The following is a 25,081-nucleotide window of genomic DNA, read 5'->3' as shown; positions in this document are numbered from 1 at the left end:
AGGGATCGAACCTGTGCTCCCTGTAATAGAAGGCAGATTCTTACCCACTGGACCACCAGGGAAGTCCCTCAACATTTCTGACCCTGTTTCTCAGCTTGCTCCATCACTATTTGCCTTCTCGTAGTGCTGCATTGCGATAGAACTATGTGCACGAGAGTCTGGCAGACATAGGTCTGAATCTTCGTGCCACTATTTACTCAATATGTGACTTAAGCTTCAGTTTTATGATCTAAGAAAAAGGTAACATAAAGCCACCCTTTGGAGATTCTTTTTTTTTTTAGCATCTTTATTGGAGTATAATTGCTTTACAATGGTGTGTTAGTTTCTGCTTTATAACAAAGTGAATCAGTTATACATATACATATGTTCCCATATCTCTTCTCTCTTGCAGCTCCCTCCCTCCCACCCTCCCTATCCCACCCCTCCAGGTGGTCACAAAGCACCGAGCTGATCTCCCTGTGCTATGCGGCTGCTTCCCACTAGCTATCTACCTTACGTTTGGTAGTGTATATATGTCCATGCCACTCTCTCACTTCGTCCCAGCTTACCCTTCCCCCTCCACATATCCTCAAGTCTGTTCTCTAGTAGGTCTGCATCTTTACTCCTGTCTTACCCCTAGGTTCTTCATGACATTTTTTTCCCCCTTAGATTCCATATATATGTGTTAGCATAGAGTATTTATTTGTCTTTCTCTTTCTGACTTACTTCACTCTGTATGACAGACTCTAGGTCCATCCTCCTCACTACAAATAACTCACTTTCATATCTTTTTACAGAGATTCTTAAAAGGAGTAATAAAATGGCACAATGCACCACGTAGTGGGAACAGAGGATGCACTCAGTAAGCGAAGCTGCTATCATTCCCATCTTGTGCTCAGCTTGCTCCCTGCTACTTTCTTTCCTTGGGCTGCTCTCTGCCCCCATCTCCTTCTAGCACTCCAAATGCCGCCACCCACCCCCACCTTGGCTCACCGGCAAAGACAAGGAAAAAGATGACAGTGAGCTGATAGACGGCGTGACCCAAGATGTTCTTCATCATAGTGCGTGAGATCAGAGGCTTATTTCGGCCATAGGGGCGACGCTTCAACAGCGAGTCTGTAGGAGGCTCTGTGGCCAGGGCCAATGAGGCAAAAGTGTCCATGATGAGATTAACCCACAACATCTGTACGGCTTTCAGCGGGGAATCCTGGTGGGAAGGAGAACCACTCCTTTCAGCTTTCCTTGGAGACCACCCCCCGCCTCACTCATCAGCCTCATCTTTGCCCTTGAAATGGCCTACCTCCTGCTATCCACCATTTATTAGCTGAGTGACATTGAGAAACTTATTTAACCTCTTTGAGCCTTGGGTTCTTCACCTGTAAAATGGGGATAATACCTACTTTGCAAGGTTGTTTTTGAAGAACAGAGAAACTACATATAAGTGCTCATCACACTGGCTAACGTGTAAGTACTACATTAATGGTAGATAAATTATCATCCTCCCACATGAGCAGATGGAGACCTAGTAGAGCTATTCCTGCCCCAACACCCCTTCGGAAACTCTGGTCCTTACTCCTCAGTCGACATACTGTACCCCGCACCCCCTGTTCCTTAGCCCCAGCCTCATCCCTCCCATCTCAGCTCACCCCACATTCCCTTCACCTGGGTGATACAGGCTCCAGTGAAGGCCACGATCACAGCCACCACGTTGACAGTGAGCTGGAACTGTAGGAACTTGGAGATGCTATCGTAGACGTTTCGTCCCCACATCACTGCCTTCACGATGCTGGTGAAGTTGTCATCTGTTAGGATGATGTCAGAGGCCTCCTTTGCCACATCCGTGCCTGCAATACCCTGAGGTAAGACGGGGAAGGAAAACAGTGAGGAACTGGACAAAATTCATGCACATTCTGAACTCATATCTTGACCTCCAAGGAGCTTCAGAACTCAGCATAAACACTAGAGGGCACACTAGCCACAGAAATCCTACAGACTAAACCACCGTATTTTGAGCGGTCTTCTCTCCCAAAGAAAACGAAGGGAAAATGTGTCACTGTCACTCTGCGGGAAAGGGGACTGGTCCATGATGTCACCACCTTACTCCTGAACTCAGACTGCAAATTACAGTTATCTCTGATATTCCTTTCTCCCGTCCCTCCTACCTCCCCATCTTAGAAAATAATTAGAAGATAGATAAAAAGTCCTATCTGTTCTACCTCTAAATTTTAAAATTTCTTTTGCCACTGCCAATATTTAATTTAAATCCTTATCTCTCCCGCACCTTGAAGTTACTCTACATTTTCTCCCAGGAGGAATAGTCTGGCAGTACAGTTCAGATGTCCTGTCCTTATTCAAAATCCTGTCACTGGGGAACCACCAAAGGTTTCTAAATAGACAGATCAGTGGTTGAAAGCAGTGTTTTAGAAACAGTACACTTTCTAGCCTGGTAGTCAAAGCCCTCAACAAGTGAACTCTGGTTCATTTTCCAACCTGCTATATCTTTCTGCTCAAAACCTACTGCTTTATTCACAATTCCCTGAATCTCTCATTCACTTCTAGAGTCCAGTCTTCTACTTACACCCTTTTCTCCAAGCCTGGAACATCCTCTTTCCCCATCTATTTAAATCCTATCTGTCCTTAAGGTTCCATTCAATTAATTAAGCCCTGCTTGCTTGGCAAAGCTGTCCCTTACATCCCCAGCCTATTCTTCTTTTCCATGTCTTACAACCCCTATAACCTACAGAGGGGCTTGTTTGTGAATCTGACCTGCACTAGTAGATTATTTGTACCATTTACCTGGCAGTATTATTTTCCTATCCACATCGCAACAAATGAATATCTGTTAGATAGACTATACAATTAAATTTCCCCATCAAAAAGTTCTCTAACACATCCACACAATGCTGTACCATGCACTGTAAAGAGAAAGGACGGAAAGAAAGAAAGAAAGAAAGAAAGAAATAGTATCTTTGTATATGTACTACTGCAGAATAATCTCTAAGTTAGGTTGTTAAATTAAAAGAAGCAAGGTGGAAAAAAGAGTATATAGTGTGTATATAGATAAATATAGATAAGTATCACTTATCTAAGAGAGTGGGATATAAATATACTACACATTTGATTGTATTTTAAAGGAGCAAACAGAAAGATAAACCAAAAATCAAAGAAGTAAGTTATCTGTGGGATTAAGAAGGAGGCAACAGCGTGGAGGTGATAGGGATAGAAGCTAGACTTCTATGACTAGACCTTGTTGGTATATTTTACTTTAGAATTATGTAACTACTTTATACAAGTATAAAACAAAATTAAGTTTAAAATAAGCAATCTCAAAAATGGAAGAAAAAAAACCCCATGATATAAACGAACTGGTATAACCAGTTGGTAGCACAACCATACCAAGGGAAAAGTTCCAAATGACTTTTTGAAAAACACAGTAACTTGATGTTAGGATATAGTAGGATATACCTACAGGATAAAAAGAACTATAAGAAAAATTTTTAACTGTTTTTAGTAAAGTAATTGTATTATTATTGCTGTTTTGAGACTATTACATATATTTTAGGATAAAGCAAATAATAATTATGTTAAACCATTAGGAATCAAACTTTTCAGCTTAAGCGATAAATATAAAATCAGGGAAGTAAAATAGGAAGTTAGAGTTCTAGAATTCTAAATTTGAATTGGAAATGCCAACATGAATTCATGAAGTATTTATCTTTAAAACAAAGAAACACAAAAACAAAAAGAGACATAAAAGACATATTTCCTAGCTTTGTCCACTGAAAAGTTCTAGAAACAATAATTTACTAAGAAGTAAGGAACATCCTGACATTCAGATTGTGTTCTCTAAATATCATTTCTCACTGAAATGAAGCAGAACTCCTTTGAGAAGAGGATGATTCTAGATCTAGGACAAGAAATATGCATGATGAATCTGGAACATCCTATCATGCAAGAGACCAAGAAGGATATTAAAGACAACTGAGGTTGTACCCAAAGGACTTAGCAGTGTTGAAGAGGTTAACGATGGGTCAGTATAAACATCAGAATAATAATAAGGGCAATGGATCAAAACATATCACATATACTTAAAACCATGAGCTCACAATGATATTTAAAAAAAACAGACAATTAACTTTTAGTAGTTTAGTAAATTTAAAAAGTGAACAATTCATTGGTCACCTTTGGAGGATCCTAAAAAGTCAACTCATTATTTTGAAAACTGGTAAATAAAGGGAAAAAAAAAAATCAAGCATTTAACCTGTCTTTCATGTAGGAAGTGAACCTCACAGTAACCAAATAATCGACGAGGGCAAATTTCTTTTTACAGAAGTATTCAAGTTAATAAATAAAGAAAATCAGAACGTTGTAATTTTGCAACCCCTAATGAAAGATGGCATGTGGAATCTGATTGCTCATAGAACTAAGTACTAGTTTATAGGAAATACAAGGGCTGAAAGAACAGGTTAAAGGACACTATAGGGATACAATCAACAAAATCCCTGCCATGGGATATTCTATGTAGAAAACCACCTTATTCCTTCAAAACTAAGTAGCTAGAAAAAAAGATGGAAAGGGATTGTGCAGAAAAGAGTTACATAGCAGGCCTGAGACTGCTTTCTTGAGAAAGTTCTGTGTGCAAGGTTGGCCCTCGGCCAGCACCTGGAAACTTGGCTCTCAGTCAACAATTAACTGAAAATTAATCAGTGATTCACTGTGCCTAGACTGTGCCCAAACATATGGTTTCCACTGAAAACCTGCTTCCTTCTGGAAGTCTGGAATCTTAGCACGTGCTAGGCAGAAGGTGCCTATACGACCAACCCCAATAAAAACCTACGACACCAAGTCTCTGGTGGGTTTCTCTGGGCAGAAACGTCACATGTATTGTTGCATTTTCATTGCTGGGGGAAGAAGGTGCTCTTTGTGACCCCTCACGGGAGGAAGAGATCATAAGGGACCCTGCGTGTGGATTCCAGACTCTACCTGTGACTTTCTGCCTTACTAGATTCTTACTATACCAATGGACTAAATCTGAACCATGAGTGCAACTTCTGCTGAGTCCCCTGAGTCCTTCCAGTGAATGCACAAATGTAAAGGGTGGTCTTGGGGACCCCTGACGCATAGATCCTACAGGGTCAGTGGCTGCCGAACTTTAGGATGTGTCAGAATCACCCAGAGGGACTGTTAAAACATGGACCGCTGGGCCCCAACTCCAAGCTTTCTGATTCAGTAGATCTGGGGTGAGGCTTGAGAATCTGCATTTCTATAGGTTTCCAGGTAGAGTTGGAAGGAAGAGCACACTTCAGCAAATACTGTTATAGATGAATAGATTCAAGAAATATATCAACCAATTGCAATGTATGGATCTTGTTTGCATTCTGATTTAGACAAATAATCTATAAAAACAACATTTATGAAGCATTTGGGGAAATGTGAACACTGACTAGATATCTAATGATGGTAAAGAATCAATTTTGCTGTGAGACAATGGTACTATGATTCTTTTAGATATTTTATTGATACATATATATTTTCCAGAGACACATACTGGATGAAATGACATGATATCTTGGATATGCTTCAGAGTAATTCAGGTGTAGATGGGGAAATGTGTATGTGTGGGCCAAGACTGGCCAAGTGTTGATATTTGATGCTGGGTAACAGATACATGAGGATTCAATAAACTATTCTATTTTTGTATATTCTTGAAATTTCCTAGAGTAAAAACTTTTTAAATTTATCTTTTGGCTAAAGAGAGCACCCTAAAGACAGATTTCTTCTTGAATCTTCTTCCACTTCTTAAAAATCACCAACAGTTCAATGTGTATGGGAAGCTTACAATCGTAAGTTACTTGAGTGTGAGAATGTGCTTTGCAATCCGGGGACCTCTAAATGTCCCTGAGCATTAGAATCAATAAGTGTACCTGTTCAGAAAATCCAAACACTTCTGGGACCCAGCTCAGATGCTACTGAATCAAGATAGCCGACTGTGGAACCTTGGAATATATGATTTTAAATGAACTTTCCAAGTGACTCTGATGCTCCGGGCCTCACAAGTGAAAAGCAGAGTGACGAACGGTGCTAACTATAGAGTGCACACTTTCCATATGGAATGTGAATTTTCCACAGTGTGCCTAGGCAGACAATATCATCGTGTCCATGGGCAAGTTTCAGTTGGTCTTGCTTTGCTGGGTAATGATACCTCATGATTTCCCTGCCTTCATACTTGATGGGTCCCTCATTATACATATTATCATTGGCCAGGTAGGGAGGCGAGATGGAGTTAGAGAAAGAGTACAAAGGGGGATGTGAAGGTACGGGAAGCAGCGGGTTACCAGAAGCCTGTCCCGGCTTCCCACTGGAGGAGGCAGCTTGCAGCAGAGAGACACACTGCGCTGAGCTGCTTACCATGGCAAAACCAACATCTGCTTTCTTCAGAGCCGGCCCATCATTTGTGCCATCCCCAGTGACAGCCACCACCTGCCGCTGTTCCCCAACAGTGCTGTCGATGATGCCTGGGAAAAACAGACACACTACAGTGACTTCCACATGTGCCATCTGAGGCCATTTCCCCACGAAAGGCAGCTTTTTGGTCTTCCTCTCCGGTCCCTGCCACCACCTCCCTTTCTACACTCTTTCCTTCTTTCTCTCCCAAGGCTGGAGGTTCTGTAGTGTCACCTGACGGCAGTACATGGTTTCACGGGTAGCACTCTAAGCTAAGGACGTCTGGCCTTGTCGGACATCCTGTCCGGTGCCCCAAGGCAGCTGTCATGTGGTAGAAAAAGCACTGGATGATTTGAAGGCAGGGACCCAGGGATTGAATGGTTAACACTTCCACTTACCAGTTGGGCAATTTGGATAGGTTACTTGTTGTCTCAGCCTCAAACTTCCTTATTTGCAAAATGGGACTAGCTTAACCTGTACTGTCTAATTCACAGTGCTATCAACAAACAAGACAGGATAATGTTTAAAAACAACTTTATTGTATTATATATCTTATACTCACCAGGGCCTCAGATGTTTGCTAAAGTGTATGTTCTTCCCACGAGCGGGGAAGCTCTCCTAGGACCTCCCTACTCAGGACAGGAGAGTTGCTTTGGTTGATGGCTCTGATCTGTGCTCATCCCCGCCTGCCTTCCTCTATCCTAGGTACCTCCTCAGGAACCAGCCTCACCTTTCACCAGTGTGTGCTTGTCAGTGGGGGAGGATCGCGCCAGCACCCGGAGCTTAGGCCAGATCTTGTCCAGCTTTTCTTGCTCTACCTGCCAACACCAGACCACACCTGGGTCAGTCAAGCTCAGAACAGCCATCTGGGAAAATCTTACTTCTTTACCCACGCTGAGCTTCTGGGAGAGCTGGTATTCCATGGGCCCCGGGGGAGTGTTATCCTGGCCTCCAGTGGAGGGGAAGCAGCCAACTCAGGCTCCAGGGCAGATTCACGGATGGTGACCATTCAGGCCCTGCTTGTCTTCTTTTTCCTGCCAATTCCCTACCTGGGAGCCAATTCCGTATTTCTTTTTTTTTTTTTTTGCGGTACGCGGGCCTCTCACCGTTGTGGCCTCTCCCGTTGCGGAGCACAGGCTCCGGACGCGCAGGCTCAGTGGCCATGGCTCACGGGCCCAGCCGCTCCGCGGCATGTGGGATCTTCCCGGACCGGGGCACGAACCCGTGTCCCCTGCATCGGCAGGCGGACTGTCAACCAGTGCGCCACCAGGGAAGCCCCAATTCCGTATTTCTTAGACCCTTGACAGAGGTGGGCCAGGGTTAGCTGTTGGCTCAGGTGGCTAAAGTAGTGCTTCTGAGGTCTTAGGTTCAATATCTACATTGACCTAATGTAGCTCTGGCCTGCTCCACACCCAGACCATGTCCTCTTGCCAACCTTTGCCACTGTCAGTCACAAGGCAGTGACATAGGAGGGGTGAGGTAGAAGGAACTCAGTACAAAATCATCCCACAATTGAAAAAAATGGAAAGACATGAAAGGTTAGTGACACTGTCTCAAAAGATGGCTTGTGAATGAAGATAGTGAGAAGAAAAGAAATCCAGTTTCACTGTCTGAACAGCTTTGGTAAAAGGGACATCTCACTATGAATAGATTTCAGTTTAAAAACCACCCACTTCCTCCCACCTGTCCCAGATGCCTTACACGTGAACCAGCCCTCGCCTAATAAAGGAGGCCCTGATTCCTCCCACCCAAGACCCACCTCGCCCTTCTCGTTTCGGATGAGTCGGTTGAATTCTTTGCCCTCCAAGCACAGAAAGTCATCCCCAGGTGTCACAATGCCACATTTGGTGGCGATGGCCCGGGCTGTGTTGATGTTGTCACCTGTCACCATTCTGACAGTAATACCAGCTCGTTTGCATTTGGCAATAGCTTCTGGCACCTGTGGAGAGTGAGGCAAGAGGAATGGAGGAGGTGGGGGTGGTGAGGCCTGGTAAGCTGTTCCTGTTCAGTTGTCCCTTCATTGTGGACAGCGGAGAGGCACCCTGGAAGCAGAACCATGGGGCGTGGGCTAAGTCTGGTCATTTTTATATCGCTTGGTGCCACCTCGCTTCTGTCCTATCCATGATACTCACATTTGAATTTGCCTTATTGTGTCATGAGTTGAAGGGGAAATTTGCTTCAGGAGCCGGGTGTAAAAGCTTACTCTCCCACTTACAATCTAGATTTCTTAGCAGGGCACGCCTGGCCTTTTGAGATTTTGCCACTGCCTTCCTTTCTAGCAGAAGTTTTAACCGCCTTCCACCCCCCTGGCACATACTCCAACAATATCAATTCTTTTAAGTTTCCCAAATGCATGACACACTGTCATGCCTCTGGGTCTTGATGGTTGATAGTCCATTGGTCTGAACTTCTTAGAAGCAGAGACTTTTTCAATGCCCTACAATGGAGAGTAGTGCTTAGCTATTCTAGGGGTGCTCGACAAGAATGTGCTGCTTGAAAGAAGGTGGCTAGACACAAAGTTGGTGTTCCAGTTAATTCCATCTCCTGACGATTCCTGAGTACCAAACAATAAGCCCAGTAAAACCTATACTTCTTACCCCTCAGACAGCATGAACCGTAGGAATGCCACTTTCTATGAGTTCAGTACTCTACAGCAGTTCTGTGAAGCAGGAAGCACAAACATCTATCCCAGCAAATGAGAAAGAGTTAGGTAACTTGCCTAAGTTTCCTAAGTTACAACTAGAAACGGAGCTAGTACCCCAGCTCCTGCGACTCCTGGGTGGCCTCGCATTAGGTCACACTGGGCCGGCGCATGGGCCGGGGCCACTGGAAGACTTCCATTCATGTTTCCTAGCCCTTTTTTCAAGTCAAAGCCTCACCTCTGGGCGAACAGGATCCTCAATGCCCACCACTGCAATACAGGTCAGTTCAGTGAGGATCTCGCTCTCGCTGTCCCATGGGGGCTCTCCGTCACTGAAATCCCGGTAAGCTATGCAGATGGTCCGGAGTCCCTCACTGGCCATGGGCTCGATGACGGTGCGGACCATCTCATCTCGGTCCTTATTCTTGAATGGCACTGCTTCCCCTTTCTTGTCCAGGATTCGATTACACCTGGTGGGGCACACAGTCAGAAAGCAGCATCCCCCCTATGTGCTTGCATAGTCATTTACAGACATTCTGGCCGCTCGGCATTACTCCTAAAGACACTGTTGTGTGGCCATAAATCTCCACTCATAGCCCAAAGCTGAGCCCCTTTTTCCAAGGTGGGGTGGCCAGTAGGTGGGTAACGTCTAGGTGGGCAGAGCATTTGATTCTCCCATGTTGTCTGCTCCTACTCTTACGTGGATACGATATCAAGGGTCATTTGTGGATTGCCTGCTCCTTTGAGCTTCACAAAGGTAGAGACACTTTCTCAGTCCTCAGTATCTAGAGTGCTCAGTGCAGAGGGTGTTCTCAACAAGAACGTGTCACTCGAAAGGGGGTGGCTAACGCCAAGCTGGGGCACTGGCTTTTAGCTACTGGCCCTGTATCCACGTAGGTGATCCACGTAGGTCACCTCTTAATGACCTATGGATCATCTAGCCACTTTGATTATGCAACTTCACGTGATCAGAATTGAGAATGAAAAGGAAAAGGGAACGCAGAACTAACATTTCTAGTATCAGTACTTGCTATGTGCAAGGCATTGTACATACATTGAATCACTGAATCAGAGTAACCCTGTGAGATGGGTGGGTATTATTATCTCTTTTCAGAATAGGAAATGGAAGTTTGGATTGCCTAGGTCTGAACCGTGGCTGTGCCACTAAGAGCTGTATCACTTCCAGCAAGTTACTGAACTTCCCAGCACCTCTGAATTCTCATCCGTAAAACAGGGATAATGACAGCATCTACCTCGCTGAGCTGTGAAGAGTAAGTACAGTATCCAAAGTACTTAACAGCAAGGCTTGGCCTGAACCAAGCTCAGATGTTAGTCACGATGTCACCGCCTGGAAGGAGGGTTCACTCATCATCCAGGTGGATTCAGCGTGAGGCCTGGCACCCTGACCTCCCTGAGGGGAGGATCCTGAAGGGAGGAAGAAGCGGGGGAGGGGCGCTCACTTGCGCAAGATGATCTCAGAAGCACCCTTGCTGTACATGCGGTAGCCACTGCGGGGCTTCTCGATGACGGTGCTCATGGACTTGCGCACCGAGTTGAAGGTGTACACCTTGTAGAGCTTCTCCTCGGGCACCTCACTGCGCACGGCGTGGTAATCCTGCTTCAGGTCCGTGACGAAGCCCAGCAGGGCGCACTCGGTCTTGTTGCCCACCTGCCGCGGCAGGCCGCCCTCCTTCTCCGGAGGCTGAGAGGAAAAACACAACGTGGGAGTGTTGGATGAGGTGCCGAAGCTGGGGAGAGAACCTAGGAAGGGAAGGACTCCGCTCGAGGCTTTCACACGTGTACCCAGGGCCCGTGGGGGTGCCGACTGTGGTCCCTGAGCCACCCAGGGCTTGGGGATTTTTTAGTTGCCCTGGGGGTGGTGCTGGTGTCTCACCCTGTGTGGGTCTTATTCTAACACTCTCTCTTAGTTTCTAGAAACTGAGTAATTTACTCCTGACCAGCATGAGGTCTCTTTTTATTTATTTATTTTTATTTTTTTAAGATTTTTTGATGTGGACCATTTTTAAAGTCTTTATTGAATTTGTTACAATATTGCTTCTGTTTTTTGTTTTGGTTTTTGGGCCCCGAGGCATGTGGGAGGGATCTTAGCTCCCCGACCAGGGATCGAACACACACCCCCTTCATTGGAAGGCGAAGTCTTGACCAGTGGACTGCCAGAGAAGTCCCAAGATCTTTTTAGAGATACTACCTTTACCTGGTGATTGGAGGTCATTTCATAGCCATAGATTCCTACCTGCCTCCCCCTTTCCCTCCCATCCCCCAATCCACTCCCACGGATTATTTCCTAGTTTCACCCCAAACATGTTCACTGGGGAGTGGGAAATGGGATGTGGGATGGCAATTCAGGCAGAATAAACAAGAGAAAACGAAGGGTTCCCTCCACCTACCCATTTTAAGTGTCCTGGCAAAGGAAACACTTACCAGAACCTTGGAGGTGTAGGCACTGTTGATAGAAATACCATTGACAAGAAGGTCCAGGACCTTGGGCACGAGGACATCAGGGCTTGGGATTTGATGGTAACGGGTTTCTCCGATATAAGCCTGCACCACAGTCATGCGGTTCATGGTCAATGTGCCTGTCTTATCGGAGCAGATGGCCGTGGCATTGCCCATTGTTTCACAAGCATCCAAGTGCCGTACCAGGTTATTGTCTTTCATCATTTTCTACAAAGGAGAAGAGAAAAGACTTCCCAAATACAGGTCAAAGGCCATTTCCTAGCCAGCATCTCTCCAAATTTCATTCTCTGGTCCCACACAAAAATGCAGGATACCATTTTTGTAAATACTCTTAAGATTCTACTGGGTTACTTAAATGTTGATACAACTGTTGCAGATGGTCCTTCCAAAGTGCCAGTGGCTTCTGCTCCTGAAGGCATCACCCAGAGTTTATGAAGACAGAGTGGCCCATCCTTTCACCAGAGGCTACACGGTACCCTCCCCTCCGGTCTCTGTTCTGAAATAAGACACAGTTTCATTCCAGTCTCACCTTCACAGAGTAAGCCAGTGAAATGGTGACTGCCAGTGGCAGCCCCTCTGGCACAGCCACCACCAGCACAGTGATGCCAATGATGAAGAACTTGACAAAGTACTGGACGTAGATGGGAGTACACTCAGCCAGCCATGGTTTGCGCTGTATCACAAAGTTGTCGATCACAAAGTACAGAATCAGGATGAGAACTGTGATTGCAGACATGATCAGACCTGTCCAGGAAACAAGTCAAATGAACCCAGGCTTCAGGGTATTCCTAGGGCCCTAGCCAGAGATGGATTGGCATAAATTGTAGCCTTTGCTATCCATTTTTAAAATGACTATCTAAGTCATACCCAAAGCCCCTATCCATTCTCTGGTGCTTGTACATTACAGTGTAGGGGAAAGAGGTGGCTTTGCATCCTAAAGACATGGGTGCTATTCTCAGCACTGCACTAACTTGACTTGTGGCTTCTGACTGGTCTTGACCGTCTCTGGGCCTATTTCCTCCTTCACAAATAAGAGGATTGGTCTAGTTTTCTAAAATAGCATTCTATGATTCTATCTCAGACCTACCCTCTTCCTACAAATCATAATGTAGTGACTATAGGTGCCTATTTCCTAGTAGTTTATCAATTTTAACTTCTTCCCTAGTAGCCTGAGAATGTCAGGCAATTCACAACTTGTTCACAGTGTTGCCCCTATGGTGTTAGCACATCACCTACATAACTAACCCTTAGAGCGGTGCTTCCCAACCTTTCTCCTGACATGGCATAGACAGAAGATGACAATAATAACAACTATTAATATAGTGCTTACTATGAGTCAGGCGAGCACTTCACGGGTATTAACTCATTTAATCCTCACAACAATCCTGAGAGATGTTACTATTGTCATCTCCTTTTATGTGTCTCTCTAAGGCATGGAGAGGTTTTGGTATGGCGCACTGGGGGGGGACCAACCATCCTGGTTTGCCTGTGACTGACCAGTTTCCTGGGCTGTGGGACTTTCGGTGCTAAAAGTGTCAAGCAAACTGGGACAGTCATCCTACATATCCTACAATGGAAGAATCGGCTCAAGGTCAGAAAACAACTGGTCTAGGGGTTCCAACTGCCTTGGGTGCTGCCTGGCTGCTCTGAGGGCTGAGGGGATCAGTATTTGGGCATCTGTATCTGCCTGTGGCACAATATCTGGGAAAAGTTCCACTTCAAATCATAGTTTGATTTGTGTCTTTGCTCTTCCTGAGGGCCCAGTGATTCAGAGGGATCAGAACAAGGCTACAGGTGATTGTATCATTGAAAGCATATTCTTTTGTACTTTGCTTCATCAGGGTCAGGCCTAAGAGGTGAGGCAAGCAAGGCGCCTAGGCTGCAAAATTTAAGGAGGCATTCACTCTCAGGGTGGTGCAAGGCACCTCACTTGCTTCCCCCTGGTCCTTGGTCTAGATGATATGTGAAATGAATAAACAGGAGACCAGTGGCTAGCCCTCAGGTAGCTTGTACTCCCTAAAGAATAAGCTAGGGATTAGGAGCACAACAGTGAGATCTGTCTAATGTTTCAAACCCGTGTGCCAGGCAAGTTTGATTCCACACTTGCAATTTATCTCATCTGTGTATTGTTTTTTTTTTTTTAATTAATTAATTATTTTATTTTTGGCCACATTGGGTCTTCGTTGCTGCGTGCAGGCTTTTTCTAGTTGCAGCGAGCGGGGGCTACTCTTCGTTGCGGTGCGCGGGCTTCTCACTGAGGTGGCTTCCCTTGTTGCGGAGCATGGGGCTCTAGGTGCATGGACTTCAGTAGTTGTGGCACGAGGGCTGTAGAACGCAGGCTCAGTAGTTGTGGCGCACGGGCTTAGTTGCTCCGCGGTATGTGGGATCTTCCCGGACCAGGGCTTGAACCCGTGTCCCCTGCATTGGCAGGCAGATCCGTAACCAGCGCGCCACCAGGGAAGCCCCTCATCTGTGTATTGTTTATATGCAAGAGGCTTCATGGTGGTCAAAATTAGCTAGGCACTGGAACTGATGAATAGGCCAGACTGACACTCTATAAAGCTCTCTGCGGTGCTTAAAATGTTCTCTATTTGCACTGTCCAATATGGCAGCCAGTAGCCACATGTGGTTATTGACCAACTGAAATAGGTTAACGTGACTGAGGAGCTGAATGTTTAACTATATCTAATTCTCATTAATTTCATTAATTTTTGTTAATTTAAATGGAAACAGCCACACATGGCTAGTGGCTGCAGTAGTGGACAGCACAGATTCTTGCTACTCAATGTGTGCTTAGAGCAGCAAGCACTGCCATCACCTGGGGGATGGTTAGAAACGCGGAATCTCAGGCCCCACACAGAAACGTACTGGACTAGACTCTGACTGTAGTAAACAGAGAGGTGAGGTCAGCAAATAAACAGTGGAAAAAGACTGTAGTTTAAGGGATATGTGCGCTGAAGGAGCGATCTTCCTTTGTTCCCTCCTCTAAATCCCCCGCCCCACCCCACCACTGAAAGAAGGCAGGAGAGAGGAGAGTGCAGAGGCAAGCGATGCAGAAGCTGCTTCCTCTCACGATGCACAGGACTGCCTTTACTGACCTCTGCTCTGCAAAGCGCCTCTTTAATCACTGTCTTCCTTTTCCCGCCAGTCCTTATTCTGAACTGATTGCTCTATGCCTGGCCATTCCTATGCTAGGGAATTGCCCTCAGCAAACAACAGCCTTCTCTACCGTTAAGGAATTTACAAGCCAATACACAAGCAGGTGAGTAGCTATTAAGGTCTTCCTTCTTGCTAATGTAAATCTCCCATTTGTTTGCGCCTTTAACCCTAACACACAGGAAAACATCTCTCTCTGCAAAAGCTAAACAGTCACAGAGAGAGACACAGCTACCTGGACTGCACTAGCCGCTTGGAATTTTCAGCTTCTTTCTGCCAGACCTGGCTGGTGTAGAAAGAAGGCAAGCAAAGTAGCGAGGATCCAGAATAGCACTGATAAACAAACCAAGAAGGCTCCACCCTACTCACCAGCTTTCCCAATCTGTACAGCCAAGCGCGTCAGCTTGCCCTGCAGCACCGACTTCTCCTTTTTGGGCAGCTTGGCTGCCTTTTTCTCCTTTTCCTCATTGTCGATCCCCTCCTGGCTGTTGAGTGGCTGGATTTCCAAGGCCACTCCATCCTGAGTCTTTGCTAGGGTGTACACACAAATAGGACAGGTAAGCAGGCAAGGTAGTAGCACTGAGTAGCAGGCAAGTGGAAACTAACAAATCCTTCTGTCTTATTCCTGGAATATACCTTGGACCCCTGACATCAGATCTGACCACCCTCACCCCATGCCAGACAGGGAACTTGACTCTGACCCTCTATTAGGGCTTTTGGAATGATATCTTAACAACTGGAGGTGAAATATGGTGCTTTCAGGGTATGGATTTCCACTTCAGTGGCAGCTTCCTGGCACTACCTCAGAGTCCCAAGCCAGGTTTATTCCAGCAAGAGGATTAGTCATGCCACTAAGTGCTATTACCAACAACCATCCTTCCCGGAATTCAGGGCTTAATATGGTGAATCTTTACTGCAGAAAGGGGCTGAAGGGGAAGGCTGGTAGATATTCCTAGAGCGTAAGGGTACTAGTCAGCTCTTTGAAAGCTTCATCTCTCTCTCACTATATCTATATCTATATCTATATCTATATCTATATCTATATCTATATCGACTGTCAAGGAAGAAACACGGACCCCAGACACAGGGTATTTTCCAGTTCCCTCTCATATTAGTCGAACGATAGGGGAAGGAAATCTCTTTTCTCCCCTCTCTGATGAAGGTAGGGAGGTACACAGTGGGACCTAGGGGAAAAGGGAAGAAGCTGGTGTGAGGGACTCCCTGGAATGAGAGAAAGGCAGGATAAAGACAGACATATAAATCCACTTTGCTTTAAAAAGAAGAGTTAAAGAAATCTAAAATTAAAGAATTATTTTTGTGGAGCCCTGGTTCTCCGACATGATGCCTTTATTTCTAAAAACTACTATGATGTGGGTTACAAAAGGAAAAAATCTCTAGAAGCTGTCTCAAGAGAGCAGTTCTTGCTGGTTCCTGGCACCCCTCCAATTTCACCCCTGCAGAGCTCAACCCCTTTGGTTAGATGCCCTTCCTGAGATACTGTCTCTGCTGTCAGACTCACAAACAAGACAGAGACAGGATGTAAACACAGCCACCAAAAAAGCAACACACATCAGATTAGGAGGAAGAAAACAGACTGTGGAGAGAACAAAGAAAGAGGTGGGGAGCGAGGTTACGGAGAAAGGGCTCTCTCCACCCCCGAGAAGACTAGCTGAGAAGGAATCCAGATCAGAAGAGGACACCGATGAGGAAGCCAAAAGAGGAGGGTGCAGGGACTGCCCATCCCAACTCCTTCCACCATAAGGACCCTGAAGTCTTCCAACCCAGAAACCGATGACCGTTGTTGTTTAAATCTGGCCTAGGGCAGTGAAGCAAAGAGTTCAGCACCCTGGGAAGAGCAGATCAATCTCACAGGCTCTCCAAGATTGACGTAAGGTTCCTTGAGCCAACAGCAGAGGACGCTGTTGTCCCATCTTAGATTGGGTTTGAGAGCTTGCGACCACCCCCAAATCTCTGCACCTTCCTCAGGATAAGGCATCTGGGCCACAGCAGCAGATAACAAATTTATGGTGAGGAAAAGGGAGGAGGAGGCAGATGGCCTGGGAAGGCCTGGTTTGAGTGTGGGCAGGTAGAGATGGTAAATGAGTGGGTGGAAAGGTTACCTTTGTTGCGATTTTCAGGGACTCCTTGTTTTTTACCTGTTTGAACAAGAAAGAAAAAAATGGGGTGGAGACCCAAAGTGACTATTAAGAGATCAGGTATCCAATGTTTCGGTCCTGCTCAGAGCCCAAAAGGGCAACAGCAAAGGGGCTGAGTTGCAGGAAAGGGAATGCAAAGGAAGCTCACGTCTGTTTACCTCCATCTTCATTAAGGGCTCTCATGAATCCTTGGGGTATGGACCAGGCCACTCACGCAGGTGAGTGCACACCCACTTCTGAGCTGCTTTCTCCTGGAGCACAGCTGCTGTTGGGAGGGTGCTCCCGGCCTGAGTCACACCACTTGGAGAAATGGGGTGGGGGTTAGGAAGCGAGAGGTTTGAACTGTTTCCGCCTGGTGGCAAAGGCCCTGCAAGGTGCCTCCATGTCAGTTTACCAGCGCCAAGCAAGCGTCCTCCTTATTCACTTGCAGGCAGCTGCAGAAACGGAGTCTAGCTCCTGAGTGAATGTGTTTTGTCTCCTTCTCATTAACTCCCCTTCCCTAAACAGCCCAAGAAGGTCCTCCAGCCAACTGGTAGAAATCCTCCTCTCCTCCAAGGGAAGAAGGAATTCTTAAGGGAAAGGTGTAGATATGGTTTGGTGTCTTTTTTGCCTTCTGTTTTTCCTTCTTTCAGGAACAAGTGAATGGCAAAGACAGGGCTAACATCGGGGTAGACACTCCCTCTCTGCTCCCACTCTCCTGGCCGTGTCTCTCTTCCACTGACAGCCCATAGTTTCAGCAGGAATCCAGTTTCTTCTCCTGGACAGTTTTCCCTTAGCCTTGATGATTCACATAATCCCCCATGTCTGAGGAAAAAAGGGGCAAAGGGCCGGAGGACTACACAGAGGAGAGTTGAGCACTTCGCCAGCTCATTTGGGGCAGGCTTTCTACCTCATCCCTTTACAATCCACCAATAGACACAGGAATCAATGCAACCTGACTGGGGAGCCTAGAGCCAGGATCTGGTTTCCGTTAGAGCACTGTGGGGAGCCAGGGATGATACCCTTAGCTCAACAAGGGGTTTGGATATCTGCACACATCATCCTGCAGATTCTTCCAACCAGGTGCTGCATCCAGACCTGCTCCCTTTCCTAGTTTGTCCGCGGGGGTGGGAGGGAAAAGACTCTCGTCCCGAAAGCCCTTTACCTTTCTTCTTCTTCTCTTCCTCTTCCCCCTCACTGGCCCCCAAGAGGGTAAAGATGATTCCAGTCTGAGAGTTGATACCCACAGCAGTCACTACCATTCGGCCAGAACCTTCCATGACGTGGGTCCCTAAATGAGAAGGAAGACAAGAGAAGTGTTGTTTTTTTTTCATACCTGGCCATTCTTTGGTGTGAAACATAGAGCTGGAAAAAAGCAATCGCTCTTTCTTCCTCTCCCGTGGATAGTAGGAAAAGATGAAGAGCAAGCAAACTGCGGGGTAAGGAAAACAATGTGCCCAACTGCCTTAGGGTAAGGCTCCTTTCCCACCACCCATCCCCAGCCAGCAGAGCCCTTATAGCACCTGCTTCATAGGCAACCTCTTAGAGGTTGCTTGATATCCTTGTATTCAACCCACTAATATGCTACTGCCTCAGCTGAACCTTGGGGCAGGGCCAGAAGGGAGAGCAAGGTCTGGATATGGTCTCTGTGGCTGACTGTGTGGGGGAAGGTAGAATGGGAGCTGGTGTAGCCAGAGGCCATACCTGAGAGCAACATGGGGTCTCTTTCCAGGGACTTTTTGACATGGTCCGATTCCCCAGTCAGAGAGCTCTCGTCAATCTTGAGATCATTGCCCTGGATCAGGATTCCATCTGCAGGCAGCAGGTCACCTAGTACACAGAGGTGAAGGGGCAACAGGGAAAGAGGGTAGGTAAGGACCATCCAACCCCATCTCAGGGCTGCTCCCATGGGCCCTGCCTATACGGCAAAGGCCCAGGGAGAATCTGGAGAGCATTTGAAAGACAGCTTCAGCTCTGACAACCTGGGATAAGACTCCATTCCGGGTATTATAAATTCAAACAGTTACTGATCCCCAAACACATTCCCGTGGCCTGAATATTATATACTTTGAATCTAAGACACACAGGGTACAGTCTAACAGTCTTTGGGAGTTTCAGTTACTGCTTTCTGTGAATTTCTCTTCCATAACCTCCTTAAACTCTAACCTAGAAGCTAACACAATTTGGGGTCTTATCTTTTTGGGTCCTCAGCAATTCCAAGCAGCCCCCTTATGCCAAAGGACCTAGCCTTCAAATAGGGAGGGTGTCACAGGTACAAGAAACACAGAGCTCTCACCGTATTTGATTTGGGCAATGTCCCCCACCACGATCTCAGCCACAGGGAGCTGAATGATGTGACCATTTCGGATAACGGAGAATTTCTGTTCCTTTTCAATGCGGTTCTGCAGCCCCCGGAATTGCTTCTCTTTGCTCCAATCATTGAAGGCAGTCACTAGTACCACGATGATCACTGAGAATAAGATGGCTGCCCCCTCAATCCAGCCGGCTTCTGCCTCCCCTTCATCTTCTGGGCTAGTTACGGCTAGACCACACTCTAGCCCAGGGAAAGTAGAGAAAAGAAGGGTCACCTAGGGGCTTTTGTTGACATTAAAAATGGGGGTGGTGCTTCTGCAACCCCCCAGAATAGAAAGACAGGGAAAGAGAATAACAGCTATTCTCTTGGGTAGAATAGCTCTCCTCTGAGGATACTGGAGGACAGCAGGATTGGGTGTCATCTCACCACCAATATAACTATTTATGTTTACCTAAAAGAAGCAAATGACTAGCATGAAACATGTCAATACAAATTACAGGCAAGTCACATATAAAGAACATATGACCGCCAACATGGTAGCTCCCACTACCACTTCCTATGACGCTCACACAACTGGGGGAACTCTGAGATGCAGGGCTTTGTTGGTTGAGTGAGCATAGAGGATTTAAGACATTCTGAATAAGGATTTGATAGGAAAAGGGGGAAAAGACCCTGGAATCAGGATAGGTTGGAAGAATAGCTTACTAGCTACTTGTTAGTTTCCTTTGGAGAACCCACTCTGGATAATGGGGGCGCATTTTAAAGCTATAATCTGTCAACGTGAATACTAAGTGCTTTTCGGTGGTGCTGGAAAGAACCCAGACCAGAGTCATGCTGGTCTGTTCAAGACACTCACGTTCGTTTTCTTCCCCAGGGGGGCGATAGAAGGACAGGACCAGGGAGATGATGGCCGCGATCTCCAGGATGATGAGTGTGACATCCTGAAGGGCTTCCCACACTAATTCTAAAAAGGTCTTGGGCTTTTTGGGGGGAATCAAGTTTTGTCCAAATACTTGTTTACGTTTCTCCAGATCTGCAGGGTTTCCAGATAGGCCTGAAAAAGACATAAGAGTGGAGCAAATGAGCGAGAAAAAAGGGGTAGAGATGAATGACAGAAGAAGGCAGTTAAAAGATCCCTTTAAAAAAGATACCTTGCTTCCTGACCTGCCCAAGTATGAGATCCAGTTAGGGTGACTGGTCTCTGTGGCTGACAGACTTTTTGCTCAGACTCAGGGGGTGTGAAACTTTCAGTCTAAAGATGGGGGCAAACCAAGACAAGTTGGTCACAGGGGCCACTCACTCCTCTTGGTCCCCAGGGTAAGCTAACCTAGACCTAAAACTTCATCTCTTCCTCATGGGGTTTGCTCCAGGCTCCAGCTCTAAGAGCACAAACATTAAAATGTTTCCTGAGACTCACACAGAACTTTCCTCTCACATTAACATGTAAATGCTGGTCATGATTTAAAAACAGAGCTGGGACTTCCCTGGTGGCGCAGTGGTTAAGAATCTGCCTGCCAATGCCGGGGACATGCATTCGATCCCTGGTCCGGGAAGATCCCACATGCCGTGGAGCAATTAAGCCCGTGCGCCACAACTACTGAGCCTGTGCTCTAGAGCCCGTGAGCCACAAATACTGAGCCCACGTGCCACAACTACAGAAGCTCGTGCACCCTACAGCCTGCACACCGCAACTACTGAGCCCACGCACCACAACTACTGAAGCCCGCGCGCCTACAGCCCATGCTCAGCAGCAAGAGAAGCCACCGCAATGAGAAGCCCATGCACTTCAACGAAGAGTAGCCCCTGCTTGTCGCAACTAGAGAAAGCCCGTGTGCAGCAATGAAGACCCAACACAGTCAAAAATTAAAAAATAAAATAAAATGTTAAAAAAAAAAAACAACTAAAAACAGAGCTGGCTTCCACCCAGTGGCTCATACGCAAAACAAGAAAGAATAAGCTATCTGCCCAAGGTCATGCTAGGAGGCTAGGGGACAGAGCCCAACCAGTTGTCCAGTCCAAGTTTCAGTGGTTTCAGGAGATCAACAGAGTAGAGGCTTCGAGACTCCAACTTTGGGCATCCCCTTTTTGCACACAGCCATCCTTTTCTGTCACACACAGAGGCATACATGCATAGACACACACACATCACTAAGAGGCACGATTGTTCTGCTAAGTACTATGTACTTAGAGATGTACTAGGTGCTAAGAGAAGTACTACTTAGACAAAGTACTAGGAGAAGCACTATTATTCAGGTTGCATAAAAAGAGAACAATGAAGGTGAAGCCACTGAGTTAGTACTCAGTCCTTGATTATCAGCATGCCCCCCACTAACACACATGTGCTTACATACCTGTGTGAGTGTGCACACATAGTCCAGGCATGTTGCCAGAGAGAAGAAGAGTGAGGCAGAATTATTCCCAGTGTCTTCCTCATATTTAGGCCCTTCTCCTGGGCCCCAGGGGTGTTATACTTTAAGGGAAGAGGAGACAGCTTCTAACTTTAATTAATGCCAGGTGACATTTATCAAGTTGTTTACACAACTTGATTAGCAAATTAGCCCTGGTTTTGGCACTGGACATTGTTGGCTATACTGTGGGATCCCCACAGGCAGGGTGAGGCAAACTTTGTCTTGAAAAAAGATCAGCAGCTGAGGAGGGTTAGAATCAAAGGATGGGGACACTTAACCCAGCTTCACACAGAGGTGCAAGAAAAGCAGATGACGGGAAGCTGCAAGGAGAAAATGGGGATACTGATGCCAGAGGACTTCTTCACACTTTAGTCAACGTGAAGGGCTACTCCACTGGTGGGGGATGGGGGCTTAGCAGGAGGGCAGACATCTATTCTCCATCTCCACTGAATAGGATGCAAGAGTGTTACTTTAAATGGCAAGGAGAGAGATTTGGGTTAGAACTAAGGAAGACAGAGCAAGATTTTGAAAATGGGAAAATAGGTACTCAGGGGAGTATTGTTTGCGGGGTCCATTTCTCTACCCTAAAAACAAAAACCATCAGGAGAGGTACTTGAAATCTACCTGGGGACCCCGCCTGGAGGTAAAGTGGGGGTGTGAACTGGCACCCACGATTGTGGAGTGAGGACTGCAGACCACTTCCTCTTGCCAGTGCTCAGGAGAGGGAAACAGGGGAAGTGGCGCCTGATGCTCTTATCCAGGGCCTCCTGCCTCCTTGGGCCCAAAAGCACCACCCTGGCTGGAAAGCTGAGAGGCACAGCAGAGCTCTGCAGGGGAGCGGGTTTGACCAAAGCGCTAGAAGCAAGCTGGGCTGCCTGCCAGAGAATCCCTGCCTCTACCACTCTGAGAAGTCAGTTCTCAGCAGGAAAGAAAATCCAGGGCCTGGGAAAGGAGTGTTTCTGGGCAGGGCATCTTGACCCCCAGGCGGGCAGAGGCAGAGTTGCCAGGGGACAGGGCCTTGCTGGTTCTTCCTCTCAGGGACCTGAGATAGCAAGTCTGTGCCAACTTGGAACTGCTGTGCTGGACGGCCAGGCTTGCTGGAGAGAAATAGGAGTTCTGCTAATTTGTTAATCTACCTAGGATGTTTCTCAAGAAAGCAGGATTCACAATGTAAAGGGAGGAGATGTTATTCCCTCCTTAACAAGGGTGAGGGCAAATCAAGACATCAGATATTAGAGGTTATCATCAAGGGACATCCCAATAAATCTAATGAAGGCCAAAATGGCGTCAACACAACAAGAACAGTCTCGCTAAAAGCACCCCATCTGAGGTAGCCCTGCCTCTCCCTGCTCTCATATTAATGCCTCATAATCACCCTTGACTCCTCTCTCTCCCTCTCCCTCTTATCCACTATATCCGTTTAGTCAGGGAATCTGTCAGCTCTATCTTCAAAATATATCCAAGTTTCCCTCACTTCTCATTTTCCACAGCTCCCATCCTGGTCTGAGTCACGGTCGTCTCTCGCCTGGACCACTGCGATCTGTCTAACTGGCCTGCTGCTTCCACCCTTGCCTTTCTGTTCTCAGTCTCTTCTCTTTCCAGAATGATCTCTTACAGCCCAACCCATGACACTCATCTACCCAGAATCCTCTGGTGCCTTTTATTTGGAATGAAACTGGATACAGAAGACATTACAATGGCCTATAAGCCAAGCCCCCTTTATGAGCCCCCAGCACCCCACCCCTTAACTCCTACCATTTTCCCCTTGTTCACTGAGATGCCATCAAGCTAGCCTTCCTGCCATTCTCTGCATGCACTAGACACGTTTCTTTTTCAGGGCCCCTGCACACGTTTCCTTTCTCAGATTCCTCTTCACTAGGTAGGGCTCATCCTTTCACCTCCTTCAGGTCTTTGCACAAACGCCACCTTCCTCGTGAGGCCCACCCTGACCCCCGTATTTAACACAGACTTTTCTGCCCCTAGCACGTTTGATCCCCTTATCCTGCTTAACTGTTTCCCTCTACAGGTCTTCTCTCAGAACAGATTATATACTTATCCTACGTTTGTCTATCCCCCTCCACAAGGGCAGGATTTTTGTCTTTCTTCCTTAGGTCTAGAACAGTGCTGGACACATAGTATGCACACAAATTTATTGAATGAACTGCATGAATGAGTAATAAATAAGATTGTGAACATTGAAGCGATTACAATTGTGCCAGATGCTTCACCAGGCACATTTGTGTCTTCTCACTGAAACACTGCAAAGCCCTATGTAGTAGCTGCTATTAACCCCACCTCACATATAAGCAAACTATGGCCTGGAGAGGTTTTCTAACTACTCAAGTAAGTACGCGGCAGTCTATACCGCTCTACAGGAAGCAGCTGGATGCCAACCTACACACAGTGGGGCTGGGGTGTGGAGGCAGCTGCACTCAGCTGAGGCTTCATTCTGGCGTGACTAACTTGTCCTAGTTTGTCTAGGGCTTTCCAGGTTTTAGCACTGGAGCTCCTGCCTCCTGGGACGGCCCCTCAGCCCCAGGCAAACAGGGATGGTTGGTCACCCATCCTCCTTTATATACCTCAGGGCAGGCCCACGTGCTGCTTTTCTCTACACCTCTAGGCAAATCAGTCCAGTTCCCACTCTTTATTTACAACCGGGGTGAATTAGTCCCATCTTTTCCCGTCCTCAGGGATGGTAACACCAGGTCTGTCAGAGTCTAATCTATGAATTTTGTATTCAATAAAAGGTTCATTACTGGCTTTTTTTGGACCAAAGCAAATGAAACAAGACAGGCTATGGAAAACAAAAAAGGTCAGGCCTTGCTCTCACCTAGATGCCCTCAAAGTCACACATTTACTTCCTTTTTGACATTTTCTCTCCTCTCTCTGCTCCACCTTAAGTCACCCTACGCTTTTACAATAGCTACCTTAAGAAGTCAAGTGGCTGCCCAAGTTCCCAGCATGCCCTGTGGCAGGGAGGGGCAGTTTGGGGCTGTCAGCCTAGTAGCCTTGGGAATCCTCTCTGACATGTGGCATGGCACAGGAAAGCCATGTGGGACTGGGAGCTCAGCCAATCCCCAATTTTGGGCTTTCCATTCCCATTCTTCCTGCCCCCAAGAGGCTCTCAGGCCTTGATCTCAGCAGCTGTGATTTCACATAAATACTTGTCCAGCCCAGGAGGGGGTTTTAGTCCCTTATCTCCACAGTTGCTTCTAAAATATACCGCTTCCCGAAGAGGGGAAGGAAGACTTGGCAGGGAGAAAATGCTGGAAACACTGGAAAAGGGTTTCCCCTAAAAATACATCAAGAAAATGAGAAGAAACCTTGTCCCCAAGAACATAAGAGAGAAAATCCTACCCAAATCGGGAATACATCTGGCCCGAAGAACCAGACTTAACACATGAGCTAGGAGAGGTGACAAGAATGTCAGTCTGCGAAGACATTGCCCCCACCCCACGCTGGGGAATTACACAGCCCTGCTCAGGCTGGCGGGAGACGGAATAAGCAGCAGTGGAAAATCTGTGTC

General features: G+C 46.7%; 1 protein-coding gene across 4 annotated transcripts in view; it reads right to left on the bottom strand.

Moving 5' to 3' along the window:
• The window catches only part of ATP2B4 (ATPase plasma membrane Ca2+ transporting 4), a 94,149-nt gene that overhangs the window by 17,010 nt on the left and 52,058 nt on the right, over nt 1–25,081 (bottom strand). For all 4 annotated transcript variants that reach the window (XM_029228067.1, XM_029228066.1, XM_029228064.1 and 1 more), the window contains exons 3-17: nt 20,004–20,201; nt 19,130–19,387; nt 18,538–18,663; nt 17,999–18,124; nt 16,819–16,854; nt 15,068–15,229; nt 12,072–12,286; nt 11,507–11,749; nt 10,525–10,766; nt 9,303–9,534; nt 8,183–8,362; nt 7,154–7,241; nt 6,388–6,494; nt 1,642–1,833; nt 973–1,186 (exon numbers count right to left, since the gene is read on the bottom strand). In XM_029228067.1, the coding sequence (XP_029083900.1) occupies nt 973–1,186; nt 1,642–1,833; nt 6,388–6,494; nt 7,154–7,241; nt 8,183–8,362; nt 9,303–9,534; nt 10,525–10,766; nt 11,507–11,749; nt 12,072–12,286; nt 15,068–15,229; nt 16,819–16,854; nt 17,999–18,124; nt 18,538–18,663; nt 19,130–19,387; nt 20,004–20,201 (2,619 nt within the window). The remainder of the gene's footprint in view (nt 1–972; nt 1,187–1,641; nt 1,834–6,387; nt 6,495–7,153; nt 7,242–8,182; nt 8,363–9,302; nt 9,535–10,524; nt 10,767–11,506; nt 11,750–12,071; nt 12,287–15,067; nt 15,230–16,818; nt 16,855–17,998; nt 18,125–18,537; nt 18,664–19,129; nt 19,388–20,003; nt 20,202–25,081) is intronic.

Source organism: Monodon monoceros, unplaced genomic scaffold (genome assembly GCF_005190385.1).
Source record: "Monodon monoceros isolate NGI ecotype Baffin Bay Population unplaced genomic scaffold, NGI_Narwhal_1 Super_Scaffold_18, whole genome shotgun sequence".
Classification (NCBI taxonomy): Eukaryota; Metazoa; Chordata; class Mammalia; order Artiodactyla; family Monodontidae; genus Monodon; species Monodon monoceros.
This window is presented reverse-complemented; position numbering and strand designations above follow the sequence as displayed.